At 36.5% G+C, this 25,832-nt stretch overlaps 2 protein-coding genes across 9 annotated transcripts in view; one reads left to right on the top strand and one right to left on the bottom strand.

Annotated features, from left to right (window-relative positions):
- Positions 1–25,832, top strand: part of LOC103149734 (collagen alpha-1(XIV) chain-like) — a 95,890-nt gene that overhangs the window by 46,458 nt on the left and 23,600 nt on the right. For 4 of the 5 annotated variants that reach the window (XR_001664343.1, XM_016680183.1, XM_016680187.1 and 1 more), the window contains exons 22-32: positions 1,282–1,405; positions 3,739–3,882; positions 4,350–4,514; positions 4,630–4,668; positions 7,095–7,233; positions 7,390–7,532; positions 8,092–8,201; positions 12,451–12,609; positions 13,106–13,183; positions 13,769–13,855; positions 14,208–14,261. Coding sequence is in view for 4 of the 5 variants with exons in the window: in XM_016680183.1 (XP_016535669.1) it covers positions 1,282–1,405; positions 3,739–3,882; positions 4,350–4,514; positions 4,630–4,668; positions 7,095–7,233; positions 7,390–7,532; positions 8,092–8,201; positions 12,451–12,609; positions 13,106–13,183; positions 13,769–13,855; positions 14,208–14,261 (1,242 nt within the window). In the remaining variant the exon portion in view is untranslated. The remainder of the gene's footprint in view (positions 1–1,281; positions 1,406–3,738; positions 3,883–4,349; positions 4,515–4,629; positions 4,669–7,094; positions 7,234–7,389; positions 7,533–8,091; positions 8,202–12,450; positions 12,610–13,105; positions 13,184–13,768; positions 13,856–14,207; positions 14,262–25,832) is intronic. The other variant, XM_016680184.1, reaches the window with a different exon arrangement.
- Positions 15,397–25,832, bottom strand: part of LOC103149733 (CD209 antigen-like protein E) — a 13,566-nt gene continuing 3,130 nt past the window's right edge. The window contains exons 1-7 of one of the 4 annotated variants that reach the window (XM_007569039.2): positions 24,210–24,522; positions 23,988–24,104; positions 21,157–21,204; positions 20,825–20,929; positions 20,443–20,585; positions 18,434–18,552; positions 15,397–16,756 (exon numbers count right to left, since the gene is read on the bottom strand). In XM_007569039.2, the coding sequence (XP_007569101.1) occupies positions 16,639–16,756; positions 18,434–18,552; positions 20,443–20,585; positions 20,825–20,929; positions 21,157–21,204; positions 23,988–24,104; positions 24,210–24,465 (906 nt within the window). In that variant the 5' untranslated portion in view covers positions 24,466–24,522 and the 3' untranslated portion in view covers positions 15,397–16,638. Of the gene's footprint in view, positions 16,757–18,433; positions 18,553–20,442; positions 20,586–20,824; positions 20,930–21,156; positions 21,205–23,987; positions 24,105–24,209; positions 24,523–25,832 lie in introns of those variants that run through there. The other 3 variants (XM_016680188.1, XM_007569040.2, XM_007569041.2) reach the window with 3 other exon arrangements.

The following is a 25,832-nucleotide window of genomic DNA, read 5'->3' on the forward strand; positions in this document are numbered from 1 at the left end:
ATTATGGAAATTGGCAAAAAAAAACACAAAACTAAAACAACAAAATGAATGATTGAAATCTTTTATTTGAATGCCTAAATTGTCTACAGTATTGCCATTTTTCTCAACAAGCTTTATTTTGCTCTGATATGTTAAACACAGATGACTATGAAGGTCAACTAATCATGTATTTGTTGATGTTCCTTTTTGAAAATAGAAAACCAGATTCTGAAACTGCACTGGGGTCAACATTTCTTGACCCATCATCCTCCAAGTTGTGAGAAAACCTTGAAAATACATATTTTATAGCACCATTATGACTTCCTCTTTGAAAATTAAGTAAAATTCAACCTTTAGAGTTTTTGTTAATTTATAAGTCTCACTTTTAGAAAATAATTGTTTTCAGCAAAATCAGAACATTTTATAGCATTGTATACTTTATTAAGTTAGAATGTCTTGACAGATGTTAATAATCCACAACTGATTTTTGACTAGAAGTATAAATAATGAGTATGACGGGCCCGTTTTTCATTTCCAGTTTTCAACATGGAAAAGGCAAAATAAATATATTATTCAAGAGAAAGTACACAAGTTTCTTTTGAAAGCCTAAGAATGAATACAACTGATTTTGATATACATCTTTAAGAGGGGTACCTATAAATCTAGGGGACACAGTTTAACTTTAAAATCAAGGTTTTACCAAAATCTTTAGGTTGTATTTCTAAATCGTGTCATTTAAAGTGGAAATAATATAAAATATATTTTTTTACAATTCTGTATTGATATATGGTCCTCTACTAATTATTATTCATGGATTTCTTCCTACTGTGTTTATCCTGTACATTTTCAAGTTTTCCCTTTGCATTTATTCCAATAATTTTAAGCATTTTCTCTTGTACCTCTTTTGATTCTTTGAAAATAAAATGCACCTCATTTCAACCAGATTAGATCTGTGGTGCCTTTTAGGAATGAACCACAATACTTTAGTGTCACTTCACTTCATATGAGTTTTAGAATTATAGTGTTTTAAATCCCTGCAGTTTTTATTAGTGAATTTTTGAAGAGAGAGAGAGGGGGGGAGATTTCCAACTTCAAACATTTCCACAATATTGCAGCTATAATTTTGAATAAGCTTTTCCAGCGCATTTCTCTGCAGAGATTGACTTCTATTAAAAATGAAGTCTTTGACAGGATAGTTTGTCAACCTTTGCATCCTTGCAATTAGAAATGACCAAACCCTAACACTGTATGTGAGTTGAAACTTATTGGAAGTTGGACTGACATTATGCCCGGACCTGGCAGGTGGCCATCGCCCAGTTCAGTGACGACGCTCGGACTGAGTTCAAGCTGAACTCCTACGGAAACAAAGAACGTCTGCTTGATGCCATCAACAAGATCTCCTACAAGGGAGGAAACACTAAAACAGGTGAGGGCTAAGCACACACAGAAGGTGGACTGGTGTGAGACAAAATAACTGCCTTCAACTTCTGCAACTGCTGCAAATTAAACACAACTATCACTATTATCTACACGCTCAGGCCTCACATCTTGGTTTATATTGAGCACTTAACTAAGGGGCATGTGCATGTATGTGATTTCAGTTAGCTGCAACATGAACATGAACCTGTTCTTAATGTGTTAACACTACATAGAGGTGTGTGTGTGTGTGTGTGTGTGTGTGTGTGTGTGTGTGTAATGCAAGAAAGCCTGTGGGAGAGAAGAAACAGTAATAGTCTTTAATCAGTGTTTACAAAGTAGAAATGAGATCGCAGCGAGCAGATTTGTTAGAGCATCGCTGCCGTAAAGGAATTCCCCTGCTGGTAATGTCACACTATAATGCTCCACTTATTAATTTATTTTCTTTTTTAATCAGAGTGCTACAGTTTAGAGTGTTGTTATGCATTCAGTCTAAACTCCAATTGAAATGGTTTCCAAAAGTAGAAAATATGATGGCTGAATTTGTTTGACGTTCTGGTGTCCATCCATTTTCTGAACACCGTTGTCCCTCAGTGGGGTCGGGGGGGGTGCTGGTGCCTATCTCCAGCTAACGTTCCGGGCGAGAGGCGGGGTACACCCTGGACAGGTCGCCAGTCTGTCGCAGACGTTCTGGTGTCATTTAATTTATTTAAATGATTTAAATATTAAAGAGAATAATTATTCCTCTGAGAAAACCTAAAGATGTACCTATAGTTGATTAGGCATCAAACTGAATTAATGAGACAATTATAAGTAAAAATGTAGCGTTTTAAGAGGTAATACCAAAATATAAAAATATATGCATATTGCAAAAGCTTAAATAATTTGCAACATATTTTCATCATGAATTTAAGTTTTTTATTCTACTTAGGATTGTTTTGTACAGTTTTTTTACATCATTAAAAGAAATTATATCCAATATGTCTACACTTTCATGTTCAAATTCACTTTATGTGAATTTTTGACATCAAGTGGTTCATATTGAAAGACTTCCATTGATTTCCCTCTGAAATACGTTGTATGTTACATCCCCAATAATGTGTATATACAACCTATCACATATGTATGAAATTATTTCTGAGCACATTTTCAATCAGTGTGGAATAAAGTATAGATGAGGGAATACCAGACCTTGACATGTCCTCATTTAAATATGCAAATAGATGAATATATATGTTCTGCACATATGAATCATCTGTCCACACACATTTGTGCGTGCAGTATTTGTATTCACATCCTAACGGCTCCTGCGGATGCCATCCAGGTGTTGTGGATGAGCCAGAGTCTGCACGCCAGTCATAAATTTGCCATGAGGCTCCACACATTTCCGAACTCAGTTCATTATTGATGCGTCTGAAGTTTTGCTCAGAAATAGCCGTGTGAGATTTTTGTGCTTATCCACACTTTGCACATGAGAGATTTGATGGTGTTGCCATTGTTAAGGTTACCTTGAGAGGCTGCATGCTTCTGTGTGTGACAATATAAGATGGTCCCTTGGCACTACTTCCCTCTGATGCGTCTCTTTTCATTTTTATTTGTATTGATGTGTCATGCATCACATATCACCCCCTGTCATCATAGTAAAAGTTCCAATTTTGAGACTAATCATTAAGTGGAAAAACCTACAATCATGCTGTCAATAACGGCTTCATTTTTGAAGTAAACTTCGATGGTGACTCATTGACTGTTTGTGTTTTTCTAGCACAGAAACTGTGCAACAGCACGAACTTCAAAGGTTACTGCCATAAACATCTGAGACATAGCAATTTAACTGACGCCAAATTAAAATCCTAAACTCTCGGGGCAATATTGGCATGTGTGGAGGGTTGATCTGACTTCTGGCAGGGAGATGAACCCTCCAAGGCAGCAATTTGTTCAGCAGCACTGATCCATAATCTGCAATCTTCATGCAATTTATTTAAATTTGTAATGCAGATTTTGTTTTCTGATGTAACACTGCTTTGTAGTGCACAAATTGTTTTAGCAACAGTGCGAATAAACCTGCAGGGAAGAATGAATCAAAGCCTGTTTTCTGCGCACACGCAGCTCTCCTATTGGCTTTTTAGACCCAAACAGACTCTGTGATTTGAGATCGTTTTTCTCCCACTAAAAAAAAGGTACACTAATTATTTGTGCTTTTTCTCAAACTTTTAGGTTCTCTCCTGTAAGGAAAGTAATGGGAAAAAAAATTTAAAATTCAGATTTTTAGCATTTTATGCAGATCGGTTGCCGCTCTATGATTTGATTGTTGGAAATAATTGACGGTTTCATCTTTTCAATCAGGTCGAGCCATCCAGCATGTGAAGGAAAACATCTTCACCGCTGAGGGAGGAGTCAGGAGAGGAATCCCTAACGTCCTTGTGGTTCTGACTGATGGCCGATCCCAGGATGATGTCAATAAAGTTTCCAAAGAGATGCAGATGTCAGGTCAGAAACGATTTCTCTCATTTTAAAGGTTATATATGAAGCTAAAACTCTGGTTTGTTTGTTTTTATTTTGTTTTTTGAATGGGATATTAGGAGCCTGTCAGTAACCTGCAGTCCAACACATAGTTTTAATATTGTATTCTTACACTTTTTTTGTGTGCAAACACCTTTTCCGGGACTTATAACAGCTTCCAACAAGCAAATATGGAACTGAGATTTTGTTTAGTAATCAGTGTTTCTATTGCTTTCATTTTAGTACAGTAATATACCATTTCATCTACACTATCATGCCATGACCAGGAAATGTCTAGAAAATACCCTGTGGTAGAGTTTTTGGTATAATAGTTTTAATAATAGTTTTTTTTTTATTATTTTTTTACCAGCATACCAGTTTAATAAATGTTTAATAAAAGGACAACTTGTATGAATCCCATACTGAAGTCTTTCTTCTCCACCCTCCTTGTAAAGGTTACATTGTGTTTGCGATCGGCTTCGCTGATGCCGACTATGGAGAGTTGGTGAGCATCGCCAGTAAACCGAGCGACAGGCACGTCTTCTTCGTGGACGACCTGGACGCCTTTCAGAGGATCGAAGAGAAGCTGGTGACCTTTGTATGCGAGGCCGCTACCGCGAGTACGTTTTAGTTAGAGTGCAACTTCCTTTAGGTAAACAGCATGTGACATTTCTTCAATACTGTGCTGACTGTTTTTTGGGGGGTTTGTTTTTTCTTTGTTTTTGTCTTTAACAGCTTGTCCATCTATACCAATGAGTGGCAGCACAACCCCAGGTAAATGTTAAAGAATACCTCTTTACCCCAACAAGTTACATGTGGAAATGTAACTGCTTACAATGTACTAAAAGACAAGTGAATGTAATTTCTTATTGTTTGTGCAACTATTAAGAAACTAACTTAAATAGAGCTCTGTGTCCCCATTCCAAGGAATTTTTTTCAAATTATTGTTTTTACATCTCAGCATGTGAAATTGGCTTGTCTGTGTTACAAAATAACCACTGAGGAATAATGCAGCTGAGTCATTTCATGAAGATATGGGAAAGAGTTGAAGCTAGTTTTAGAAGTGAGGTGATGATCTCTTAGTGGGAGAGCGGTGTTAAGCAGAAGAAGAGCAGTAAGGATGTGATGTGTGTATTGAAAGGCTTTATGGAGAAGTGTAGAGACAGAAAAGACTTGCACTGTTTTCTTAAATTTAGAGAACAAGGCACAGAGGGAAGAACTGGGTTACTGAATGAGTCAAATGTGGCAGAGACATACGTGAGGGAGGTTTAGAGAACGTCAACTGTGGATCAGTGAGTGGAGTGGTTTCCTTGCAGTCTGAAAGTTATGGGTTTGTTTCTGGCCTAACACTTTCACAGTGTTGGAGCTGTGAAAGTGTTATTCCTAACAGTCTGCATATGAGTGATTGATGTGTAAGAGGTTTTGAGCATGAAGGGCATTAGTGTAAAGTGCTTTGAGTGATGGTGTGATCATAAAAGCCCTATATTATCTCAGTAGTTTACCATTTGCTTATACAGAGACAACAAAACAGTGGTGAAGTGTGTACAAGAAGTCCCACAAGAGTTGAAGAGTTTGGTACTTCTTCTTGACAGACGGAGAGCAGACCTAGACAACGTCTTGTTCAGGAATTTTGGAAAAATGGAGTTAGAGTTTATTAGTCAGATTGGTGTGGTGTCTACAATGATACAAACACTGTATCCGTCCGTTGTGGTGTGGAAAGAGCTGAGCCAGAAAGGAAAGCTCTCAATTTATTGGTCAATCTTTGTTCCTACCTTCATCTAAGGTCACCAGCTTTGGGTAGTGACTGAAAGAATAAGGATGTCAAAGCAAGTAGCTGAAATGCGTTTCCTCCACAGAGTGTCTCTCCATTAGAGATAGGGTGAGAAGTTTAGTCATCTGAGAACAGCTCAGAGTAGAGCCACTACTCCTCCACATCTAGAGGAGCCAGACGAGGTGGCTCGGGCATCTGGGTAGGATTCCTCTCTGGTCAGATGTTCTGGGCACGTTCCACCAGGAGGAGACCCAGAGGAAGACCCAGGATATCTGGGATATGCAATCAATGTTTTTCGAATGTCCTGGGAAAGCCTTGTGATTGTCCTGGAGGAGTCCCAGTGAAAGATAATGGAGGGATGGTCAGGCAGGAGTACTTATAGATTAGGAGGTTTACAGGCAACATTGTGATCTGCAGTGAGAATAGGTAGCTGGTGAAAAGACGTCTGGAATGGTAGAAGAATGCTGTAGATAGAACCAAGAAGTTATACATGTGTAAACCACTGAGAGAAAAATGGGACAGTTAAGATGCAAGATGAAAAATTGAAAGTGGACAAGTTTAATTATCTGCAGAGTAAATGAAGATAAATGTCAGGAATGATTTGTAACAGACGGACAGCTGCCGGAGTGTGAAGGATCAGTGCTTAGCCCCTTCTTTTGTTTGCAGTAGTGACGGACGGGTTTACAGATGAAGTCAGGCAGGAATCCTTATAGATCACAATGTTTGGAGACAACTTCATGACTCTTTGCGAGAGTAGGGAGAAAATACGAAACTCTGGAGAGGTGGAGGTATGCTCTGGGGAGAAGAGAAATAATTAGAGTAAATAGAAGCAGGACAAGTTACGTTTAAATTAAGAGAGGTGAAACAGGACAGTGGCAAGGAGTGGAGAGGTGCTGAAGCTGGAGAAGTGGAAGTACTTGAAGAATGGATGGGAACAAATGTCTGGGATGATTTGCGACAGAAACTGCAAGAGTTAAAGAGAAGGTGTTCAAGATGAGCTGGAAATGAGAGCCTTTTTATTGGACTGGATTGAACAGATCAAGCAGAAATAGAAATGAGTTTAGCAATTAGAGGTAAATCTAAGATGGTTTGAACTTGTACAGACGAGAGATAAAAGGTTCACTGGACAAAAGGTGGTGAATACAGAGCTGCTAGGAAGGAGAGAGAGAAGAAGATCAAATCGGTTCATTTGTGCTTTAGTGCAGGAGAATAAGCACTTAGTAAGAGAGAGAAGGACTTAGTAATTTATGAGATAGATGAGCAGATGATCTGCAGCAGACAGAAAAAAAGGTTAATACTTGGTTTATAACTGTATCTATCTTTTAAAGTGAGCTAAGCTGTCTGAGATAACTATTCTTGAATCTTCTTCAGTCCCCTGGCCTAATTTCCTTTGATGTTAACAAGATCTCATCCCACCACCTGTCTGCAGGTTTCCGTATGATGGAGCTGTTTGGACTTGTTGAAAATAAGTACAACAGCATCGCTGGTGTTTCCATGGTACCTGGCACCTTCAATGCCTTTCCCTGTTTCCACCTGCACAGCAACGCTCTGATGGCACAGCCAACCAGGTATGACGACTCGATAAACTGCACAGATAGGATGACATATAACATTCGTTGAAGTGAGAGGTGATGACCTTTAGGAATGGAAAGCACAACTTGGACGTTTTAGTCAACAGAACCTCAAGATAATGTCTCAGTTGCATCTGTTGTTCTGACTCACAGGTTTATCCATCCAGAGGGGCTTCCCTCCGACTACACCATCACCCTGCTGTTCAGAGTGCTGCCTGACACGCCGGAGGAGCCCTTTGCTATCTGGGAGATCCTCAATAAGAACAACGATCCGCTTACTGGAGTCATCCTGGACAGTACGTAGAACAAGTTTACGTTTAAATGCCATTCGCTTAATAGAAACGTTTCTGTTGATAGAAAATGTGATACAACCATGAGAGCCTTACCAGTCAGCACAAGAACTTTTTCATCCTAACAAGCGTCACACTTGTAGAAAGCTAACTGTTGCATAGCAACTCCTACCACCAAGGTGGAGAGGTGGGAATTCAATTTAGATCTGTTATATTGACTTGAATGTCACAACAGTGAGAACCATGAGTACAACTGGTTCAATAACATCTGTGCAATTAAATAAGACAAACGATTTAAGTTGATACTATTACGCATGGAGGAGTCAATACAGAGAAAAATGTTAAACAAAATGAGACTTACATTATTGTTTTATTATTTCAGCTATAATTCAGTCCTGGCTGCATGTACATGTGGCCTATACCTCTCGTCAATTTTCTGGGTGAAAGTGACAGACAAAAAGCTTAACATTTTTCACAAATGCTTGAATATAACATAATAAACATACATTTTAATGCATGTGCTTTTTTGCATCCTATTTACACACGTTTGTGTATTTCCCTGCAGATGGAGGAAAAACTCTGACATTCTTCAACAACGACTACAGGGGAGATTTTCAGACTGTCACATTTGAAGGTCCAGAAATCAAAAAACTCTTCTTCGGAAGCTTTCACAAGGTCAGAATGCCATTATGCCTTTGTTTTTTTTTTAATACCTGATTCCCTTTACACTGACCGTCAGGATGTTCTGATGCATACAAAATGTAGCGTTTACATTTTTTACCTGCAGGGTAAGTCACCTACAAAAGCCTTACTTGTCAAAGAGAATGCAGACTACGATGCTGAGTCATAGTGAACATTTCTGCAAAAGCAAGAAGCAAACTGATGCTTCAGAACCAACAAAACATCCGCCTGCATTGAAGGACTAAATTTACTGCATGTATTTCAGAGAATACCAGAAAGAAACACGTGCCACATGTTAAGTACAAATAAAGTGGCTTCAAACTGCTTGTTGGCCGTGACAGACAGACAGGTCCATCTCTAGGTATCTCACTAACCTGCAGTGACTGATTGGCTGACAGCTGTATCACCATCTTATTTCTATTTTTTTTTCTTTTAGCCCAACTGTCTGGATTATCAGCTTATTGATTTGCACAGTTCAGCTTCGTTTTCTTGCCGTCTCTCGCTCCTGCCTTGTTCTATTTTTACCCCAGTTTTTTTTCTGAGCAGCGTTACAGTGGCTGGTGTCCCAACAGGCTGACTTCAGTTGAGTCACGCCCCGAGTCTGAACCTGCTCACCGTCGCATTGTGTTACCATCAGAGCGACTCGCTCACTGATCTGCAGTCACTTCTGTCTGCTTGCTGTCAGCAGAGCTTACCCTGCTTACCTTTTCACCTTTTGTTCTGCTCCGTCTGCGTGTGCATGTGTGGGTTCGCGCACGAGTCTGAGTGAGTCAGAGTTGATTTTATAATCCCGGAGGACCAGAACCTCCGCTGCCTTCCTGATAAGTCAAGCCGACATCTGTATTGGGTCGTGCGGTTAGGGATTAAAGTAGATAACTAATGTGATAATCAGTAAAATCGCTTGACGTGTCCTTTTAACCCACCTTGAAGGTTATATGGGCTCCTTCAGCTGTACTTTACCTGCCTTTTACTTAACAGTTTTATTTGCTGAAAAAGTGACATTTTGAGTGTGGAAATGTTCTTACGCAAGCTGTATCCTCAGATAAGGTGGTAGTCCTTCACACTCCACAGTCTCAGTAGGATTTAACTCAAGTCTCAGAAACTTCTGCACTTCCTGCATGTGCATAGAAGCATGGATTTACTAGAGTCTACAAACACAGTCATGGGTACATAAGATGGAAGTGAGCAGGGTTGGAGTGCAGTTTTAAGTCATGCTATTCTTAGAGTTTTAGAACTGTGGCCAAGTTTGGAAAAAGTCTTTAAAGAAACACCAACCAGTTCCTGAACAAAAGAGAAAAATCACCTTTTTCCCCCACGTAGTAACTCTGAGTCAGTTTAATAAAAATAGCAGTAAGTCTTGGATGTAAGACACATTTTGTCAATTATTTGGCAGCAGTGACCTTATAAAGCACAAAATAGCTCAGCACTCCTCCACAGAACGGCAGGAAAGTGCTGCGTGGTTAGATTTCAAGCAGAAGCTTCATTTTATCACCGTCAATTGATATTGCACATATTGCCAGCTGAAAGGTTGCTGGAGAAAAATGTTCAAACTTCTGCATCCTCAGCTTTTTTCATGTTGTATATTAGAGCTACAACTTTTTCCTGCTGGATAGTGTTTGTCGAATGGGCTTGTTGGTTTGAGACGCTGAATATATGAGGTAGTATCTTTTTTTTTTTTTTTTCAATTATTGCATTTCCTGCCCCTGTAGAAACCAAACGGTGTTGCCTAGTAACAGTTTCTTTTGGAGATAGTAAAGAGTAGTGTCAGATTTGAGAGGATAATAATTACCATCTTCCAGCCAATCAGAGTCAGGAACAGTTTTTTGCCTGATTCTGATGACCCTTTAGTGCTGCAAAATAATAATATTGGTATTTTTACAGCACTTCTCTGCACTTCAGCTGGAAATGTCCTATTCTGACAGGTTGCATGAAAAATGACTGGCACAACTGAGGCAATTCAGCAAAATTGTTGTCTTTTCCCTGCCTTATGTAAAAAGTAGTGGAAAGGATACATTTCTTTTAAAATAAAGAAAAAGCAAAATAAGGGACTACAGTTGTTCTGCTCCAAATTTCACTAAGAACTTCAAAGTCCCTTAAAGCTTCAGCTAAAATCAAAAGGTACTTTTCAGGTTTATGACCCAGCAGGATTCCCCAGCCTCTTCATAAACCTCTGTGTGACAAAGAAAGTGGTCCCTAATTGTGAGGCAGAAGAACATTTGTAAAGTGTTTTGACAAATAAAACTCTGACTGCAATGTGTGCATTTTGCTCCCAGTGTGAATAACCTTTAGCTTTAATTACCGCTCTGAGTCTTTGGCATATTCCTCAACCAGCTTTGCATATCTACAGATTAAAACTTTTTCTTATTCTTCTCTAAAAGTATATTTTTTTATTTAGATCTAAACTTTCACTGGGTCATTCTAAGACATGAATATACTTGTTATAAACCATTCCTCTGCAGCTCTGCTTGAAGGTGAACCTCCTTCCCAGTCTCAAGTCTTGCTGCTTCTAACAGCTTTTCTTTTGGACATGACTCATGTCTCTTTTATGTTGCTGATCTTGTAAATTGAGACCTTCCTTTTTATCGCATTACTACAGATGAAACCCCAATCTGTGTATTCATCACACACTCCCTCCCACTGTAACTCGTGAAAAACACATTAAGATACTAGAACTCCTTGAGCCTGTGCTTGAGATCGTGGCTTGTTCTGGCTCCAGACTGAGCAGTCCGTCTTTTTCCTGTGCTGAGTCTTGGCTTCAGATGTAAAGAATCTGGCTTCAGTCCCAGCCACTTTAAATGTAGCCGTCTTTCATGTATTTTAATTTCTCAAATGGAATGTTTTATAGTTTACAAATGTCTGCAAAATAATGCTAACTATGAACTGATATGGTGAGATTTTATAATAAAATTAAACACAAAGGAGATCATTTTTGATCATGATACGAGTCATTTTAGGAACATGTGATCAAAATGATCAAAATAAAATAAATAATAACTAAGGATGATATGTTTAGGTTCCTGTTTTAAGAACCTAGACATGTCCTTATGTTAGTCTCTGTTGGACAAAAAAGTCTCTCTGATCTGTATCAAAACTATTTTTTCCTCCAGCAGTTTGTCACATTCAGGAATAACCCTAAAAAAATTGCTTCATGACAAAACACATTCAGTGTTTAACAATTCATAATTAACGCAGGTAATGTTAACCTATATAGGTTTGCATATCTTGGCTTCTTCATCTGTATTTTTCATTTTAATCCCATTGTCTCTTAATCTTTGATTTATTTTCCTGGAATCTGAACGTGAAGCTGTTATTGTGTGTTTGACACCAATTAAACAGAATCTCTCACCCCAGGTTGGCAGGGTGTCACATTTCTGAAACAGAGGCACTTCTCAGCTCAACACACAAACATCTGTTTGTGAGAACAATACCAGAATCTGTAGTTTAAAACAGATATGTGTTAACATTGCACAAAGTAAGCTATGACTGTCTGCATATGGTCAGCAAAACTGAGTGATCCTCCTACATTTATTATATCTGTAAAAGGTCAGGAGTCACCCATATGATAATTTGGGCTAATATCTGATAGCAATATTGCTTTTATGGCTAATAGCCAATATTTACCAATCACCAGACTCTGGGAGGAAAAAGGCAACTATCAGGAGGAAGTAGAGGCTATAAAATGATCTAATTTTAAATAATATGTTATCATTAGCAAATCCAATCCACCTCTTGGTATCTGTCCATCTGTTTTCTCTATTTATTCAAATTGTTTTTAAATTTTTAGTATGTAAAATATTACATCATTCATTTATGTAGGTAGAATTTTTTTTTCATGCACTGATATTGTTTTGGATCCCAGATTTACATCCAGTCCAGGTTCTGGTAAATGCATTCAGTTTTATATACAAATAACTATTTCCTCCAAATTTGTAGCTTTTATTTCATTCTATGGGTGTTGTATGGTTGTTCCTGCATTATCTTCTGGAAAATTGTCCAAGAAACTGGATTCATTTGCAGCTGCACACAAGTAGAGGGCGCTCTTCTCCTGCTATTTAAACAGCTCCCCTTTCTCTTCGGCTCATCGGTTTTCCTAATGTTACATTTGATCAGCATCTTGTCTGTGGTGACTGCTATGATTAATATTCATGGCATAAAGTTCAGATCCTATAGCAGTATATGTTAGGTGCTACAAGGTTTCTTCTAAGACTTTATGAAGTTCTGTTTTATTTCTGTTTTATTGCAGCTGCACATTGCAATCAGCAAGACGAGTGCCAAAGTGTTCATCGACTGCAAAATGGTGGCAGAGAAGGTCATCAACGCAGCAGGAAACATCACCACAGACGGAGTGGAAGTTCTGGGCAGGATGGTTCGCTCCCGAGAGAACAAGGACAACTCTGCACCGGTAAAACGAGCGTTCACACACGGCGCACCACATGCAGCACTGCACCACTAGATTCCACTTTCTCTCGATCCAGATCAGATCATTATTGATTACCGAAGCAACTTTAATATGTTGCAAACTTAAGTGTTGAGTTTTCAGACACTCCATGGTCTGATTTGATTCCCAGCAGGTCTAGGATGTTCAGTCCGTTTATTACAGGCCCATCTGATTGACCAGGTCAAGAAGGCATCTTATGGGACATTTATTAATAATTTTGATAGCTCATACTGAATTTCCTCTTTTGATCTCATCTGTTTAAAGACCTGATTTTAACTTTTTCCATATTTTTCTGTTAAAAACAATTTTTTATATGGTTATGATTACTTCTTCTGTTTTTTGGTTGGCAATCAGGTTAAACTTCATTGCATTTCTGTTATGCCTGTCAGTAAAATGTATGTAAACTTTTAGTTGAATTTTGCTGTGTTCAGACTTGTATCCTATGTTCATTTTTCTGCAGTTCCAGCTCCAGAACTTTGACATTATTTGCAGCACATCCTGGGCCAACAGAGACAAGTGCTGTGAGCTGCCTGGTCTGGTGAGGTCAAATTTTAAAGTTGTTTGAGATTTACCTTTTTTATATCCCTACTTTGTCAAAATTAGATACTACCAAATCAGTTTCCTTTTACATCACCCATTATTTTTTATTTATTTCACTTAGAAACATTTTTTCACATTTTCTAAAAATTGGCTTCTGCTATGATGCGAAATGTTAGACATGATGCCCTTTATGTTTTCACTTAACTTCAGTGAAAATATGAAGTTAGGTGAACTTCATGTTTTCACAGCTAATAGCTTATCAGAGAAAAGTCAAGACAGAGGTCAGTCATACCAAGTGTTGTAAGTGAATTATATTTCATAAACCTTTAAACATCCAATGAGTTTGATTTTATTGAATGACTATAAAACTAGGCCAGAGAAAAGTTGCTAAAAAAGTTTCTATTGTAGCTCAGATGGAGGTTATTTTATAGATTTATACACTAGATTCCTCTTCCATCAGTTTATTAGCTTCATGTTTAATGCCAAACATTTTCTTTGCTTGCTTTTGTCATATTTAAACCCTTTTGTCATCACATTAAGTTTCTTTTTTCTTTGTCATTTGCATGGCATTATCATCATCCAGAGGAAGGAGGTAGACTGTCCGGCCTTACCCAAAGCCTGCACCTGCACACAGGACAGCAAAGGTCCAGCTGGTCCTCCCGGAGTGCCTGTGAGCAACTTATTATGTTTATCCTGATTATCTATTAGAAATAATGCAACTTTGTCACTAAAAATAGATGGAGGAAAACCCTGCATGTGATTTCAGTATATAAGGCTTTTCAACAGCGCAGATTAAATGACGTTCACTTGGCAAACAGAGATCATATCATATATACTCCTCCATCCAGTCAAACAAGCTTTAATTTGATTTCGTTAATTTATTTCACTTGTTCTCTTTCAGCTATTTCTCAACTTTATTGTGGAGTCAATTTTTCCATTCCATTCAGACACATAAAACATGTTTAAGTCCTAAATGTTGTTGATCTTGCATCTGTAATTACAGTGTTTTTGGTTTCTAACAGGGCGGTCCTGGAATCAGAGGAGCCAGAGGTGATCGTGGAGAGCCGGGTCCAGTGGTAAGTTGTATTGCTTTACTCTTTCTAAAGCCACTGCTGTGTGGAAAAGGTGATAAAATCTGTATCATTCTGGATGAAACTTAAAACCAGGTGTAATTTTGGAAAAAAAAATACAGACCTCATTGATTAAGTTGTAGTTTCTACTGAGTTATGCTGGTTGTTTGTGAGCTGAAAAAATGTTGTTTAGTGAATTGGGTTTAATTTCATTTGCACAGGTAAGTCTTGCAAAGAATGCTCCTGATCTTTGGTTTCACACTCTCCATTATGACACACTGAAAGCAACAAACCATGGATGAATAGGTTTTTCAGTCACCCTTATTTATTTTTTAGTCCAGAAGTAGACATTTAAATACATTGGAGGAAAACAAGGCCTGCATTTCGGGATAAACTGAATATATCAAAACTATTTTTCTAATTTTGAGATTTGTGAAAGATTTTATTTCCAAGAGCTCAATGTTTCCATTTTGTTTTAATTTTTCTTTGTCCTTCAAGCTTATCATTTATTCTGTGATTTTGGAAGAATATTTTGTAGCTGGCTGTTATTGAATGCACCATTTCTAAAGAATAACCCAATTTGGTTAAAAAGTGAAACAAAAATATATTTTTATTTTTATCAGGTGGCTGTGTATGTAATGTGTCTGAATGTTTGATGTATAGAGAGTTATACCTGATTTTCTCGTGGTTGTTTGACCTGATGGTGGCTAAAGGACCAATTAACTCAGATTCAGCTTTTTTCTTTCTTTTTTTTAAGATTGTAAGGTTAATTCTATGTTATTGGTGATATTAACCTATTAACCATTCCTAATTCAAATTGGTGATTTTCATTCTTGTACCCACATAATGTGAGTTGTGGTGTAAATACCTTAATATTCAGTTTTGAAGTATAAGGGATTAATTATGAAAGATTAATTATTTGTGCCTTTATGGGCAGGATACTGAGTTCTGGTCATGTATTTTTGATGTGCTTATGGCCTAAAATAATTAGATAGAAAGCTATTTCTAAGGTCCAGTTCAGTTCCCTTTGTGACGAGTTTTAGCAGGAAACATCACAGCTTAGTAGTTTAATAATAGACAAATAATTTGAGAAGTGCTCCTTCTGCAAACTCAACAAATGAAAATAAGATGCGAGAGGTTCCTAAAACATGCAACTTTTAATGGATGGTTTTATATAATCCAGTTGCCTGTAATCTTTAATCTCATTACATGATTCTGTGTTTACCTCAAGGTTTTAATTCTAACAGTAAATCCAGGCAATGATAGCTGCATACTGGTTTACAATTGGTGGAAAAAACAAAACAGCAATAAATCTATTATCAAACGACCCATGAGACCCACTAAAGTAGCACAAACAGCATGTTAGCAGGTGTAAAATTAACTAAAACAGTCAACCCTGGACCTATTAACTCTAAAATGAAAATAAAATACAAGTCCATCACATGTTATGACTGTAGAAATATGTATAATAATAGACATAACTGTCAGATGAACAGAGCTGATTCACAGTTCTTTTTTCTTTTTAGTTTATCTCTATATGGTGATAATTACATTATTACTGCTGCAGATGTTTTAGGAAGTGTTAGCAGGACAGTAGCTTGACATATGCTTCATACAAAGACCCTAACAAGTACAGCACAGATCAACATGTCTGCTTAAAACAGGAAATTACAAATTAGCTGTTAACTTATTATCTATAGCCTTGTAAAATGCACTTGTAACATCAATTTTATGTTGAAATCTCATCAAAACAGATGGGCTTTTTTTCTTGATGAATCAAACATGTGGGAATCTGGGGGGAAAAGCTTTGTTTATGTTAAAAATGTCCTTATTTATTTAATGACTACACATAGATTATACAACATGGATAAAGAAAGGAAAATAAAATCCCTTCTACATTTACAATTTTAGAATGTGGTTTATTTAATGTGTCCATGTTGAAACTTTACAGTTCATTCTTAAATTTGTCAAAATATTTACTACAATGACAAAGCTTTGCAAAGCAAATGGCACCTACATCAAAGTAGATCATTTAAAAGCTACCACCTGAATTTATTTTCCTGTTACTATTTTCCAGTAAAGGTTGATTTTTTTTTCTTTGTCACACACTGACAAAATTCACCATAAAAATATGTATATGATTTCCATGCATCTGTGAGTTTAACAATAAAGGAAAAATAGTTAAGAACTCATAACTTATATCAGTCTGTTAAAAATACTCTACAGATCATACTAAATCAAAACATCATCTGCTGTCATTTGGTTACATTGTGCCTCTGCAGAAACCTTAGAAAGAAACTTTAAACAATGAGCTGTGACTCAAAAATCATAAACATCATTTTTTTTAAAATAAGGTGGTGGTTACTTTCTCTGGTTTGACACTTTATTTTTCACAAATCCAGTTGTTGTAATAGTCATAATAGTCTTGTTTCCATTTCCCTCCATAATCGCAGCATACTGCATATGACTGGTAATTGTTTGGCAATCCTGTTCCCCAAAACCTGTGGGGAAAAATGAAACTGTATTAAACATGACTCATTTACTGCCAGAAATCAATATATTTTTCCTTTTTATGTCTAATTATTATTCTTTTTTTTTTTGCATGCACTGGGACAGCTGGGGGATGATCAGTTTTATTTTATCTACAGGAGCTCATTCTGCACATTCTTGTATAAATTCTGTATTCTTCTCAGTGTCTTTATCTTGGCTGTCCTTAATTATTTTCTGGATGTGTTTATGCTTTTAAAAGTCTTAAAGGTTTTCAGACAAACATTTCAGCTGCTGTAACTGGTAGTGAAGGATATTTTAGTGACTTTAATGATTTTAACTACCTTATAAAACAGAGTTTTATATGATCTTTAACTTCTTCCTGTTTTGTTTTCTTTTCTTCTGAGTTGTTTCCTGCCTTTGCTTCCTGCACTATCTGGTAGTTGTTACTAACATGATCTTCAATTTGCTCAGGATACAGATTTTTTTTTCCCCCTGGGTTTATTATTGCCAGATTCTGGTATTTATTTATTTCTCTTTATTTCAGTCTTTACTCACATTTGCTTAATTATTGATTGGTCCTGGTTTGGTTTTGTCTGCCTTTGGTCTTCCTGTCGACTCTGCTTGTATTTTGCTTCTTTTCCACTAAGTTTCTAGTTTCTGCAATCTGCTCAATAATTACTTCACCTCTCCTCCTTCATCATTAATCCATATAGTTTATCTCAATTAGTGTTGGTGTGGTTCTTTTTAGAGAAAAAATGTTTTTTGGAGGAAAGTTTGTTTTGGATTTCCTCTTCCAATTTATCCCAAACTCTAAACGTCATCGCTTTAAATCTGTTATGTAGATCATAGCAGATATGAACAAACTGACTTAATTGGAAAGTATAAACCAACTGAAATGACTTTGCTTTCTTTTGTCTTCTTAAAAGTTAGCAATAGTTTGTGGAAGGCATTGTACCATTTCCACAGAGAGAATCCAAGTAGCTGCTCATTCAAATATTTTTTTTGTTTTGACTTTTGTCACATTTAAAGTGGCATTACATAGAAATGTTTATATTAGAGGTGTGCCGATCGATCGGCCGCCAATCATAATCATTTATTTTGATGCAGCCTGTGTTTAACTTTGAATTAATGTTTCCTTTTTTACTTGACATAATTTGATATAGGCAGATTTATTAGACTCATGTATAATATATGGTACTGAGAGCCTTACTGTTAAATATTATTTTACTGATTGCAGGTTTTTCAGTTTTCCTTTTGACTGAATAGCTGCTGTATTTTGCATATTTTATGCCAATATTTGGTGCATTTATTGTCAGATCATTTTTTTTAATTTTGTCAGATCACATAGTAGCATTTATACCTAAAGCAAAACATTAAAGTCAATCCAGGTGATCGGCAGAGATCAGCCTCATTGGTGATCGGTATCAGAATTGGCAACAGAAAACCTGATCGGAGGATCCCTAGTTTATATGTATGTTAAATCATCACTGAGCCAACAAATATGCTTTTGGGGTCCAAATGTAAAACTAAACAATTCAAATATGTATATGTATAAAAAAGACTATTTAGCTGTGGAGCACCAGTGGGTAACCTTGACACCACTGTGACACTAACAGATTAGTTCAATGTAATGTGGGTCACCTTTCAAGAATTTCTTACACATAAATCATTTTTAAGATTAAACTCACGGTTGTGTCAGTGGTGATCCATCCACCCATTCCCAATCATACGTCCATTGCACACTTATCTGCTTGTATTGAAGACCGATCCAAGATTCTCCATTTTTATTAAACTCTTTTATAAATTCCTAGTTGAGGAAAAATAAGACACATTTTCTTTAAAATTTCATAGGTAGGTTGATGTAATACAATAAAAAAATTGTGCTCTTATACAAAGTGAATCTAACATAACAGCACTTTATTTCACAATAGTAAAAATCCATGTTTTTATAACTCATTTAAACTCAAGCAAAAACATCATTGTTATTTAAATTTAGATTTCTTTCAAATTATTTTAGATGGTCAGGTTTTAATAAACATTTTTGTTTAGTGGGTGCAACTTATTAGACCATGTTCTGTACAAACTGCATCATCTAATGAAAAAAAAGACCTAATTTTAATACTCTTCAATGTGGGGATGATGCATTGTTCAGAAACAGTGCTAAATATATACCCATAATATTTGAGAAGTGTAACACAGGAATAAGAATGGTCTGATCTTCCCAAAGAGGCCAAATCCAGTCCTCCAGAGCTGCTATCCTGTAACTTTTATTCATTCTCAGATAATCCTGAATATGAATAGCTCAATACTAGACCTCTGCAGAGCTGAATGACATGCTGTGAGGAAGTCCATCCATTTTATCTAGGCATGTTTAAGAAGGATGCATCTAAAGTTTGATAATGGCAGCTCATGAGAACTGCAGCTGGACGCCCCTGATCTAAAGGCTTAATGTTCCTCATTCTGCCTAATTCGTGTAACCTTTCATTCTTGTTGCATCATGGGAGAGTCTGTTTGTGCAACTAGATGACAGAAATAGACAGTCCCTTTTTACTTCTCAGAACTCAGAAGTAGCTCATTCTGCTAACCCATCTACAAAAACTAGCCACAAGTTAGATTTGCATAAAAAAAACAAGTTAGACCAAGAATGACAGATGAAAATATGAAGAAAAAATAGTAAGTAGATCGTTTTTTTACTTACTTTTTTCACTTCTAAAGAAAAAATATGTTTGATGTAGCTTTCAATCATCGCTTTGTAAGATAAAGAATATTTCCACAAAGAAAGGTTCACCCTAACTCATCTTATGGAGGGACATGGGGAGCAGAGAGTCCAGAGACATTTCCATGAATCGGAATTGGTGGTTTATCGAGGTAAACTCAGGTTCACTTGGACAGTTCAGTACTTCAAAGATTGTTCGGCTCCTATCTGGGTCTAACATTGTCTCTGAAACAATCAATGTTCTGAAAAAGTTAAGCATGGTGGTGCATGAACACCCTCTGCTGTTTTTCTCCTCACCAATGTTACGTATTAATTTCACCAGAAATCTTTGTGAAACATGGACTGATTCCTCTTAAGTTTGTTCATTATAAAAGCTGAAGATGATAAATTAATGGTAATTAACATGCCTCTTCCCCCTTTTGAACACATCTCCTCGTCTTAAATCGTGTCTATAGTGTGAAGAGCAAAGCTTACTCTCCAGACTAATTCAGGTTCTCTGTACGCTTAAAATCACAAATCATCTAGATCATGCTGTCTGTAAATTCTGGATGGCAGAAAATTATTATCTATATCTCTGCCTTCTGGAATAAAACTTTTTTTTCTTAAATAATTTAGAACAAAGATTTACAACAGCTGTATTTTTGCACAGAGATTAACAAAAACAACTCACTCTGATATCCAACAAATAAGATCTGTATCATTTAATGTAATGAGACTGAAAAGATAAAATAGTTTCTTCATTCTTTAATAATTTGGCTGCAGAGATAATTGTTTTTGGGGGTTTTTTCTGTTGTTTTGTGACCAGCCTTCTTTGTGTCGTACCAATGAAATGTGTTATCTTATTACATCTTCACCTGTTGAATTATGTTTCATTAGGACTTTAATTGTTCAAAGCATTCAGAAAAACGGCTCACGTAATATTAGATGAGATCCAAGAAGGTAAATTCATATGAAAGATCACACAGATAAGAACAGACTCACCTGTTCAGCTTTACTGTTTATGATCACCAGATCAGCTCCTTTTTGCTGGCAGTATGTCCTGCTATCATACCAAGTTTTTCTCTCCTCGCCTTTAAAGTAACAGCTGCATCCAAATCTGGTCCATCCATCTGGGCACCACTTTCCTTTATACAAGGTCAGAGTCTTAGTAAGCGTTATGTTAAGTTCATCAGTCAACATTTGCTAAATCATATATTCCAACAACATTGATTTTCTTTTTCTTTAGATTATTCCTAACAAGCTTCTTTTTTTCAGTGTTTTGTATTCTGATTAGCAAAACAAATTAAATTTTGAAAAATGCAAACCATGGTTCTGGGTGTGTAATACATATTTTTATTTCCTGTTTTTCCACGTTTTTTCTTACTTGTAATCGTATTGTTCAATCTGTTTACTTGATCAGTCAGTTGACTGTGATTTTTGCTGAGTATTTCGTAGCTGTTCTGTAGCTGATTGTAGTTGGCTGTCATTTCTGAAGGACAACATGGTTAATAAGTGAAGCAAAAAACAGTTTAACAATTGTGAATATACTGGTTAAATATGAAATAAGCCCTTGTTTGGCTTGTAACTCTAGCTTGTAATTGTCTCCTATGTCTGAAAAATAACATTTGTCAATTGATTAACAGAAACCAAAAACAAAAAAGAACACATTTAATGGGTAATTATTTATTTGGTGTTTATGTTTGAAATGTCTCTTACCTGACAGATGGCTGTGGCTGTTCTTCAGTTTGATGATTTCCAGAGTGACTAAAGGATGAATGAAACAAAACTATTAAATCAGCAGTTTCAAAGTGGCTTATGAATATTATCATGAATTTTACCATACTTATTCCCAGCTGATCAGGTAAATTTACAGTTTTTAATGATGTGTCAGGCAAGATTTTCAAAATAAATATTTTTCTTACTAATACAGTGAATGAGGAAGTTTCTGTCATAATGATGATTTCAGCAATTCAATGCAATGGACTGTCCGCTCTCCCTAAGGGCTTATTCAGGAGGAGGAAGTTGGTGTGTTTGTGTGTTTCCTTTGTGAGTTTGGGTTCTGTTGGCTCTGTCTGCCTACACACCTGAGGATAACCACCTCATAGGAGACTAAGAAACTCCAGGACCGTCACTAGTTGACCAGAACTCTAGCCCTCCTGCCAACCTCTTGTGGCTTTATTAAAAACCTTGATTTTCAACTTACTTTGTTTTCAAGTGATCTCAAGTTCTCTCCACTTCCAAGCATCTCAAGATCCGTCTGTGGAACAAGTTGCTCACTTGTTTCCTCCATCTCTGATGCCCTCAGATACTTATCCAGACCCCCATCCGCTTTGGATCCTCAGACTCACCAGCATTCCCAGAACTCACCTCTGGAACATCTCATTGCTCCTCACGCCACACCAGAACCTGACTTTTCCCGCAAACACCTACCTTCAGCTTCAAACCACAGTTAGCCGCCAGTCTTACCAGCCAGTCTTACCAGCCACTGTTGCATTTTTAATTTTTGAACGCAGAATAACTTACCTCTCTGCTGTTCAGAAAATCCAGAACCTGATCTGTCCAGAATGGCTTCAGTCTTAACTAAACCTCCTTTCACCAGGCTCCTTGGTTTGATTGTGCAAGTGGGTCAGGAAATTACCAACCACCATTGCTGCAAAGTTAGTGACTCGATGCAGGTGGTTGGTTTCCGTAGATGAAAAACGTTTTACTAATTTACATAGTAAACTGAAACTCACTGCATTGTTCTATAACTAGAATCAAAATTGAATGCATGGAATTGACTTTGAGTCTTTCTATATATGACTGAGCTCAATGTCATTTTGATGTAACTGGATTTCCTTATCAGTAAAGTGCCTTGGAATAACTTTTGTGAATCTGTGCTTTATAAATAAGCTGAAGTGAACTGAATTAAGCTCAACCTATTTATTTGTTTTTCAAAGAACCGGTTCAAAATTTATCAACCAATGAAAACAAGTTATGTTACAAAATCTATAGTCTAAGTGAGGTCAATCTTTTAATGCCTTGTTTCTGTTTCTATCCACTTTAGATGTTCTTTTCTTTCACTTGGGCTGGTGAAATTCACTGCAGACAACATATTAAAGACCCACACAGTGGTTTAACTGCAAAATGCTTTCTGCCTCAGTCTGACTCCAAATAACTTGTTTCAAAATCATTTGTTCAGTACAGTAAATTTGATGAGCAGTTCAACTTTATACAAGTTCAATTTTGTAGCATTGGTTAATTTTATGCTAATGAAACACTGAATATTTTATTGTATATTTATACTGCTGATCATGAGGATTTCAAAAGTGATTTTTAGCTTTCAGCAGTGCTTTTATTCGAAACTTCTAAAAAAAATAACTTTTTCAGAAGCAGAAATTTTATAAGTACTCAACAATCTAAAATTAAACAGACTAAAGATTTGATAAAATCACACCTAAACCATTACTTTATTTATTTATTTATTTTTTCATATAAAACCTAGGTTATATAAGTAAAACCTGAGCTTTTAATGGAAATACATTTAAGTGTGGTAAAGATGCTGGTGAAAGTGAAGTCTGGTCACTCTTTGGTGAGCCTCACCACATGCTGCACTTAAAACTGCTGATGATCTTGAATGTGGTTCAGTCAAAACAAATTTACAGAACTTCTTTTGAGTGTGAGGATAATCATGACTTTGCTGTGCTCTTTGTGCATTTTACCCACTGCTTTTCCTGACTGCCCGATGCCTGTGGTCACTGCTACAAGTGACTCATCTGCTCTGCATGTTTCCACTGAATCTAGAAATTTCAGATTGGATATTTCTGTATCTCTAGCATTAATTTCACCCATTGAAAATAAGAAAAAAATATTCTGCAGAGAACTAAGCAGATACTAATGTCTGTTCACGAGGGGCTTGATGTTTGCACTACAGTATCTTGGTTCTCTAAACTGCTCTGTTGGATCCTTTTTGTACAAATTAATTACTTCTCTGCCAGCCTGGTTCGCATTGTATGCTTGAGGACCTTACATAGAATTTGGACATTATTACAGATTAATTTTATAGAAGAGTCTTAATACAGTATTGAGGGCAAGTAATGATTCCTCATATTTCGGAAACCTAGTAAATGATGCCAAACATGGAACTTTAGGTACAATGTATGCTATTTATTTTCCTCAATCAGCTGAAAATCACCTCTGAGTTTTATTCTAACAGTAAATTAAATCAGTGATAACTGAATATTTGTTTTCTACTGGTGGAAAAATAAAAAGCAATAAATCTACAAATTGCCAACAATAACCACTGGAACAACACAAACAGCCTTTTAGCAGGTGCTAAACATGGTGTTAAATAAAAACAGTCAATTTTAAAGCTATTATCGCTGAAAACAAATAAACTCACAAGTGAACAACGTTACGCTGTAAAAATGTCTGTCGTGATCTATAGCTCTCAGATCAACAGAGCGCTTCTTGATGAAAATTGTAATATAAATACTTTATACATATGTTAATCTGGAATGTGATGAGAATACATTTAGAATATCAGTTTTGATGTTAGTTTTTCTTACAGTACACGGTCAGACTGATGATCCCAGCTAATACCGATATGTACAGCACCATTCTGCTCAGTGTTGCAAATCTAGTAGACACTTTGTTGGCTGCAGGTTGATTTTCAATCTGTTTTCCTACAGAACCAAAGTTAAGAGAGAACAATTAACTTTAGTTGAACACATAAGCTCAAAATGACTCAAATGAGCTGCTGTCCTGTTTGTCTCATTATCTTTACTTACCTCCTCCCAACTGAGGATCATCCATCATGTCATTTATATAATTATAGATATGAACCTTCTTCTCCTCCCACTCTGCTGCTTCTTCTTGCTTTGCTCTGCTGTATCTGACTCTTTGGATTAAATCTGGAGTGGACTTAATATCTGAGAACATCCTGACAAAATAAAACAGCTGAAGAGATGCTGAACTTTGCTCTCCACTTAGTGAACAGGCTTTACTCAGAAATATTGTCCCTAGCAGTGCGGTTAGAGCCACCATTTCCTGTCCAGCCTACTTTCTGATTTTAGAAAGAAAAAAAAAACTTTGATGTAGAAGCATTTAAAGAAACAGGCATCATTGAAGTCTTTTATTTTATTACAAGTAAACATTGCAAATAACTAAAATAGAAAAAAAGTATTTGGTATTTTTACTTTTATGACCACATTACTAAAATACTTATTCCTTCATTACCATATAGTTTTTTCTTACACACTGTTAAAAAAAAAAGAAGTTGTTGATGGAAGTTTTTCTTCTTTTGAGCAGCAGTGTTTGCAGGAAGGGTGGCTTAACCCTTCATGCAAAGAGATCAACAAGTACACCACAAATTAGCATATCTATTTCAAACATTAACACTTAGGCTGGTAAACTGTTCTCTATGCGCTTATAAGGAAACAGAAGTAACATTTTTGTTATGTTAGAATCGGTCTCATCAAACAAATGGGCTTTTGTTTTGTTGAGTTTTATGTTTGACTAATAAAGCTGATTGATTCTCAGTAATCATAGGAATAGTTAATTTAATGATTTTATAAAAGCTTGTGTATGATAACCAGTCCTAATGTGCCAACTGCTATTAGTCATTAGTAGACAGGGAGTCTGGAAAATGATTAATATTCCTGTTCTGTTTTCTTTTACAGAAAAGTGTTCTGTCAAAACTGGAGTTATTCATTGCTTGCTGAATCAAACAGAAATCATAATAGCTGTAGAATGTTTCTAGATTATTTATTTTTTGTTATTTGTATTTTGTACTTCTTAAATGTTCCAAGTATCTGTCCAACAGTATCTTCTGTCATATCTGTCCCTCCTTCCCAAACAGTCACCGCAGACAAACGGTGCCCATAGGTGTAGGAAGCGGGGGGGACGCAGGGGACATGTCCCCCCCAATATTGAAGAGAGCCACATTCGTCCCCCCCAATAATTTCACTGCAGTTGCGAAGAATTTTAAAATCTTCCACTCGCATGCTTTTATTTTGAAGGCGCATAACAGCGCATTCAGCAGAGCTCTTCCTCCCCCTCCCTCCTCTGAACGGCTCAGAGTAAAGGCAGCAGCAGACGGAGTCAGAGAAACTCCGTTTGAAGGAGGTAAACGATCTGTCAGGAATGTTGTCATGAATATCACTCGTTTATAACATCTTGTTGTCAGTTTACTTTCATATATAGAACTATATCTTTTTGGTTTAGCTGTTTAAATTCTGGAATAGTCACATGTCCAAAATGTTACCACTAACTTTAACAGTTAGCTAGTCTAGTCACAATGATTTAGACTGAAACAGCAGCAAAATGAGCAACACCTGATCATACTCGACCACTTAACATGTGTTTATATATTATATTATATTATATTATATATTTAGGAGAACAGCAGTGCT

The sequence above is a fragment of the Poecilia formosa genome, unplaced genomic scaffold (genome assembly GCF_000485575.1).
Source record: "Poecilia formosa unplaced genomic scaffold, Poecilia_formosa-5.1.2 Scaffold235, whole genome shotgun sequence".
Classification (NCBI taxonomy): domain Eukaryota; kingdom Metazoa; phylum Chordata; class Actinopteri; order Cyprinodontiformes; family Poeciliidae; genus Poecilia; species Poecilia formosa.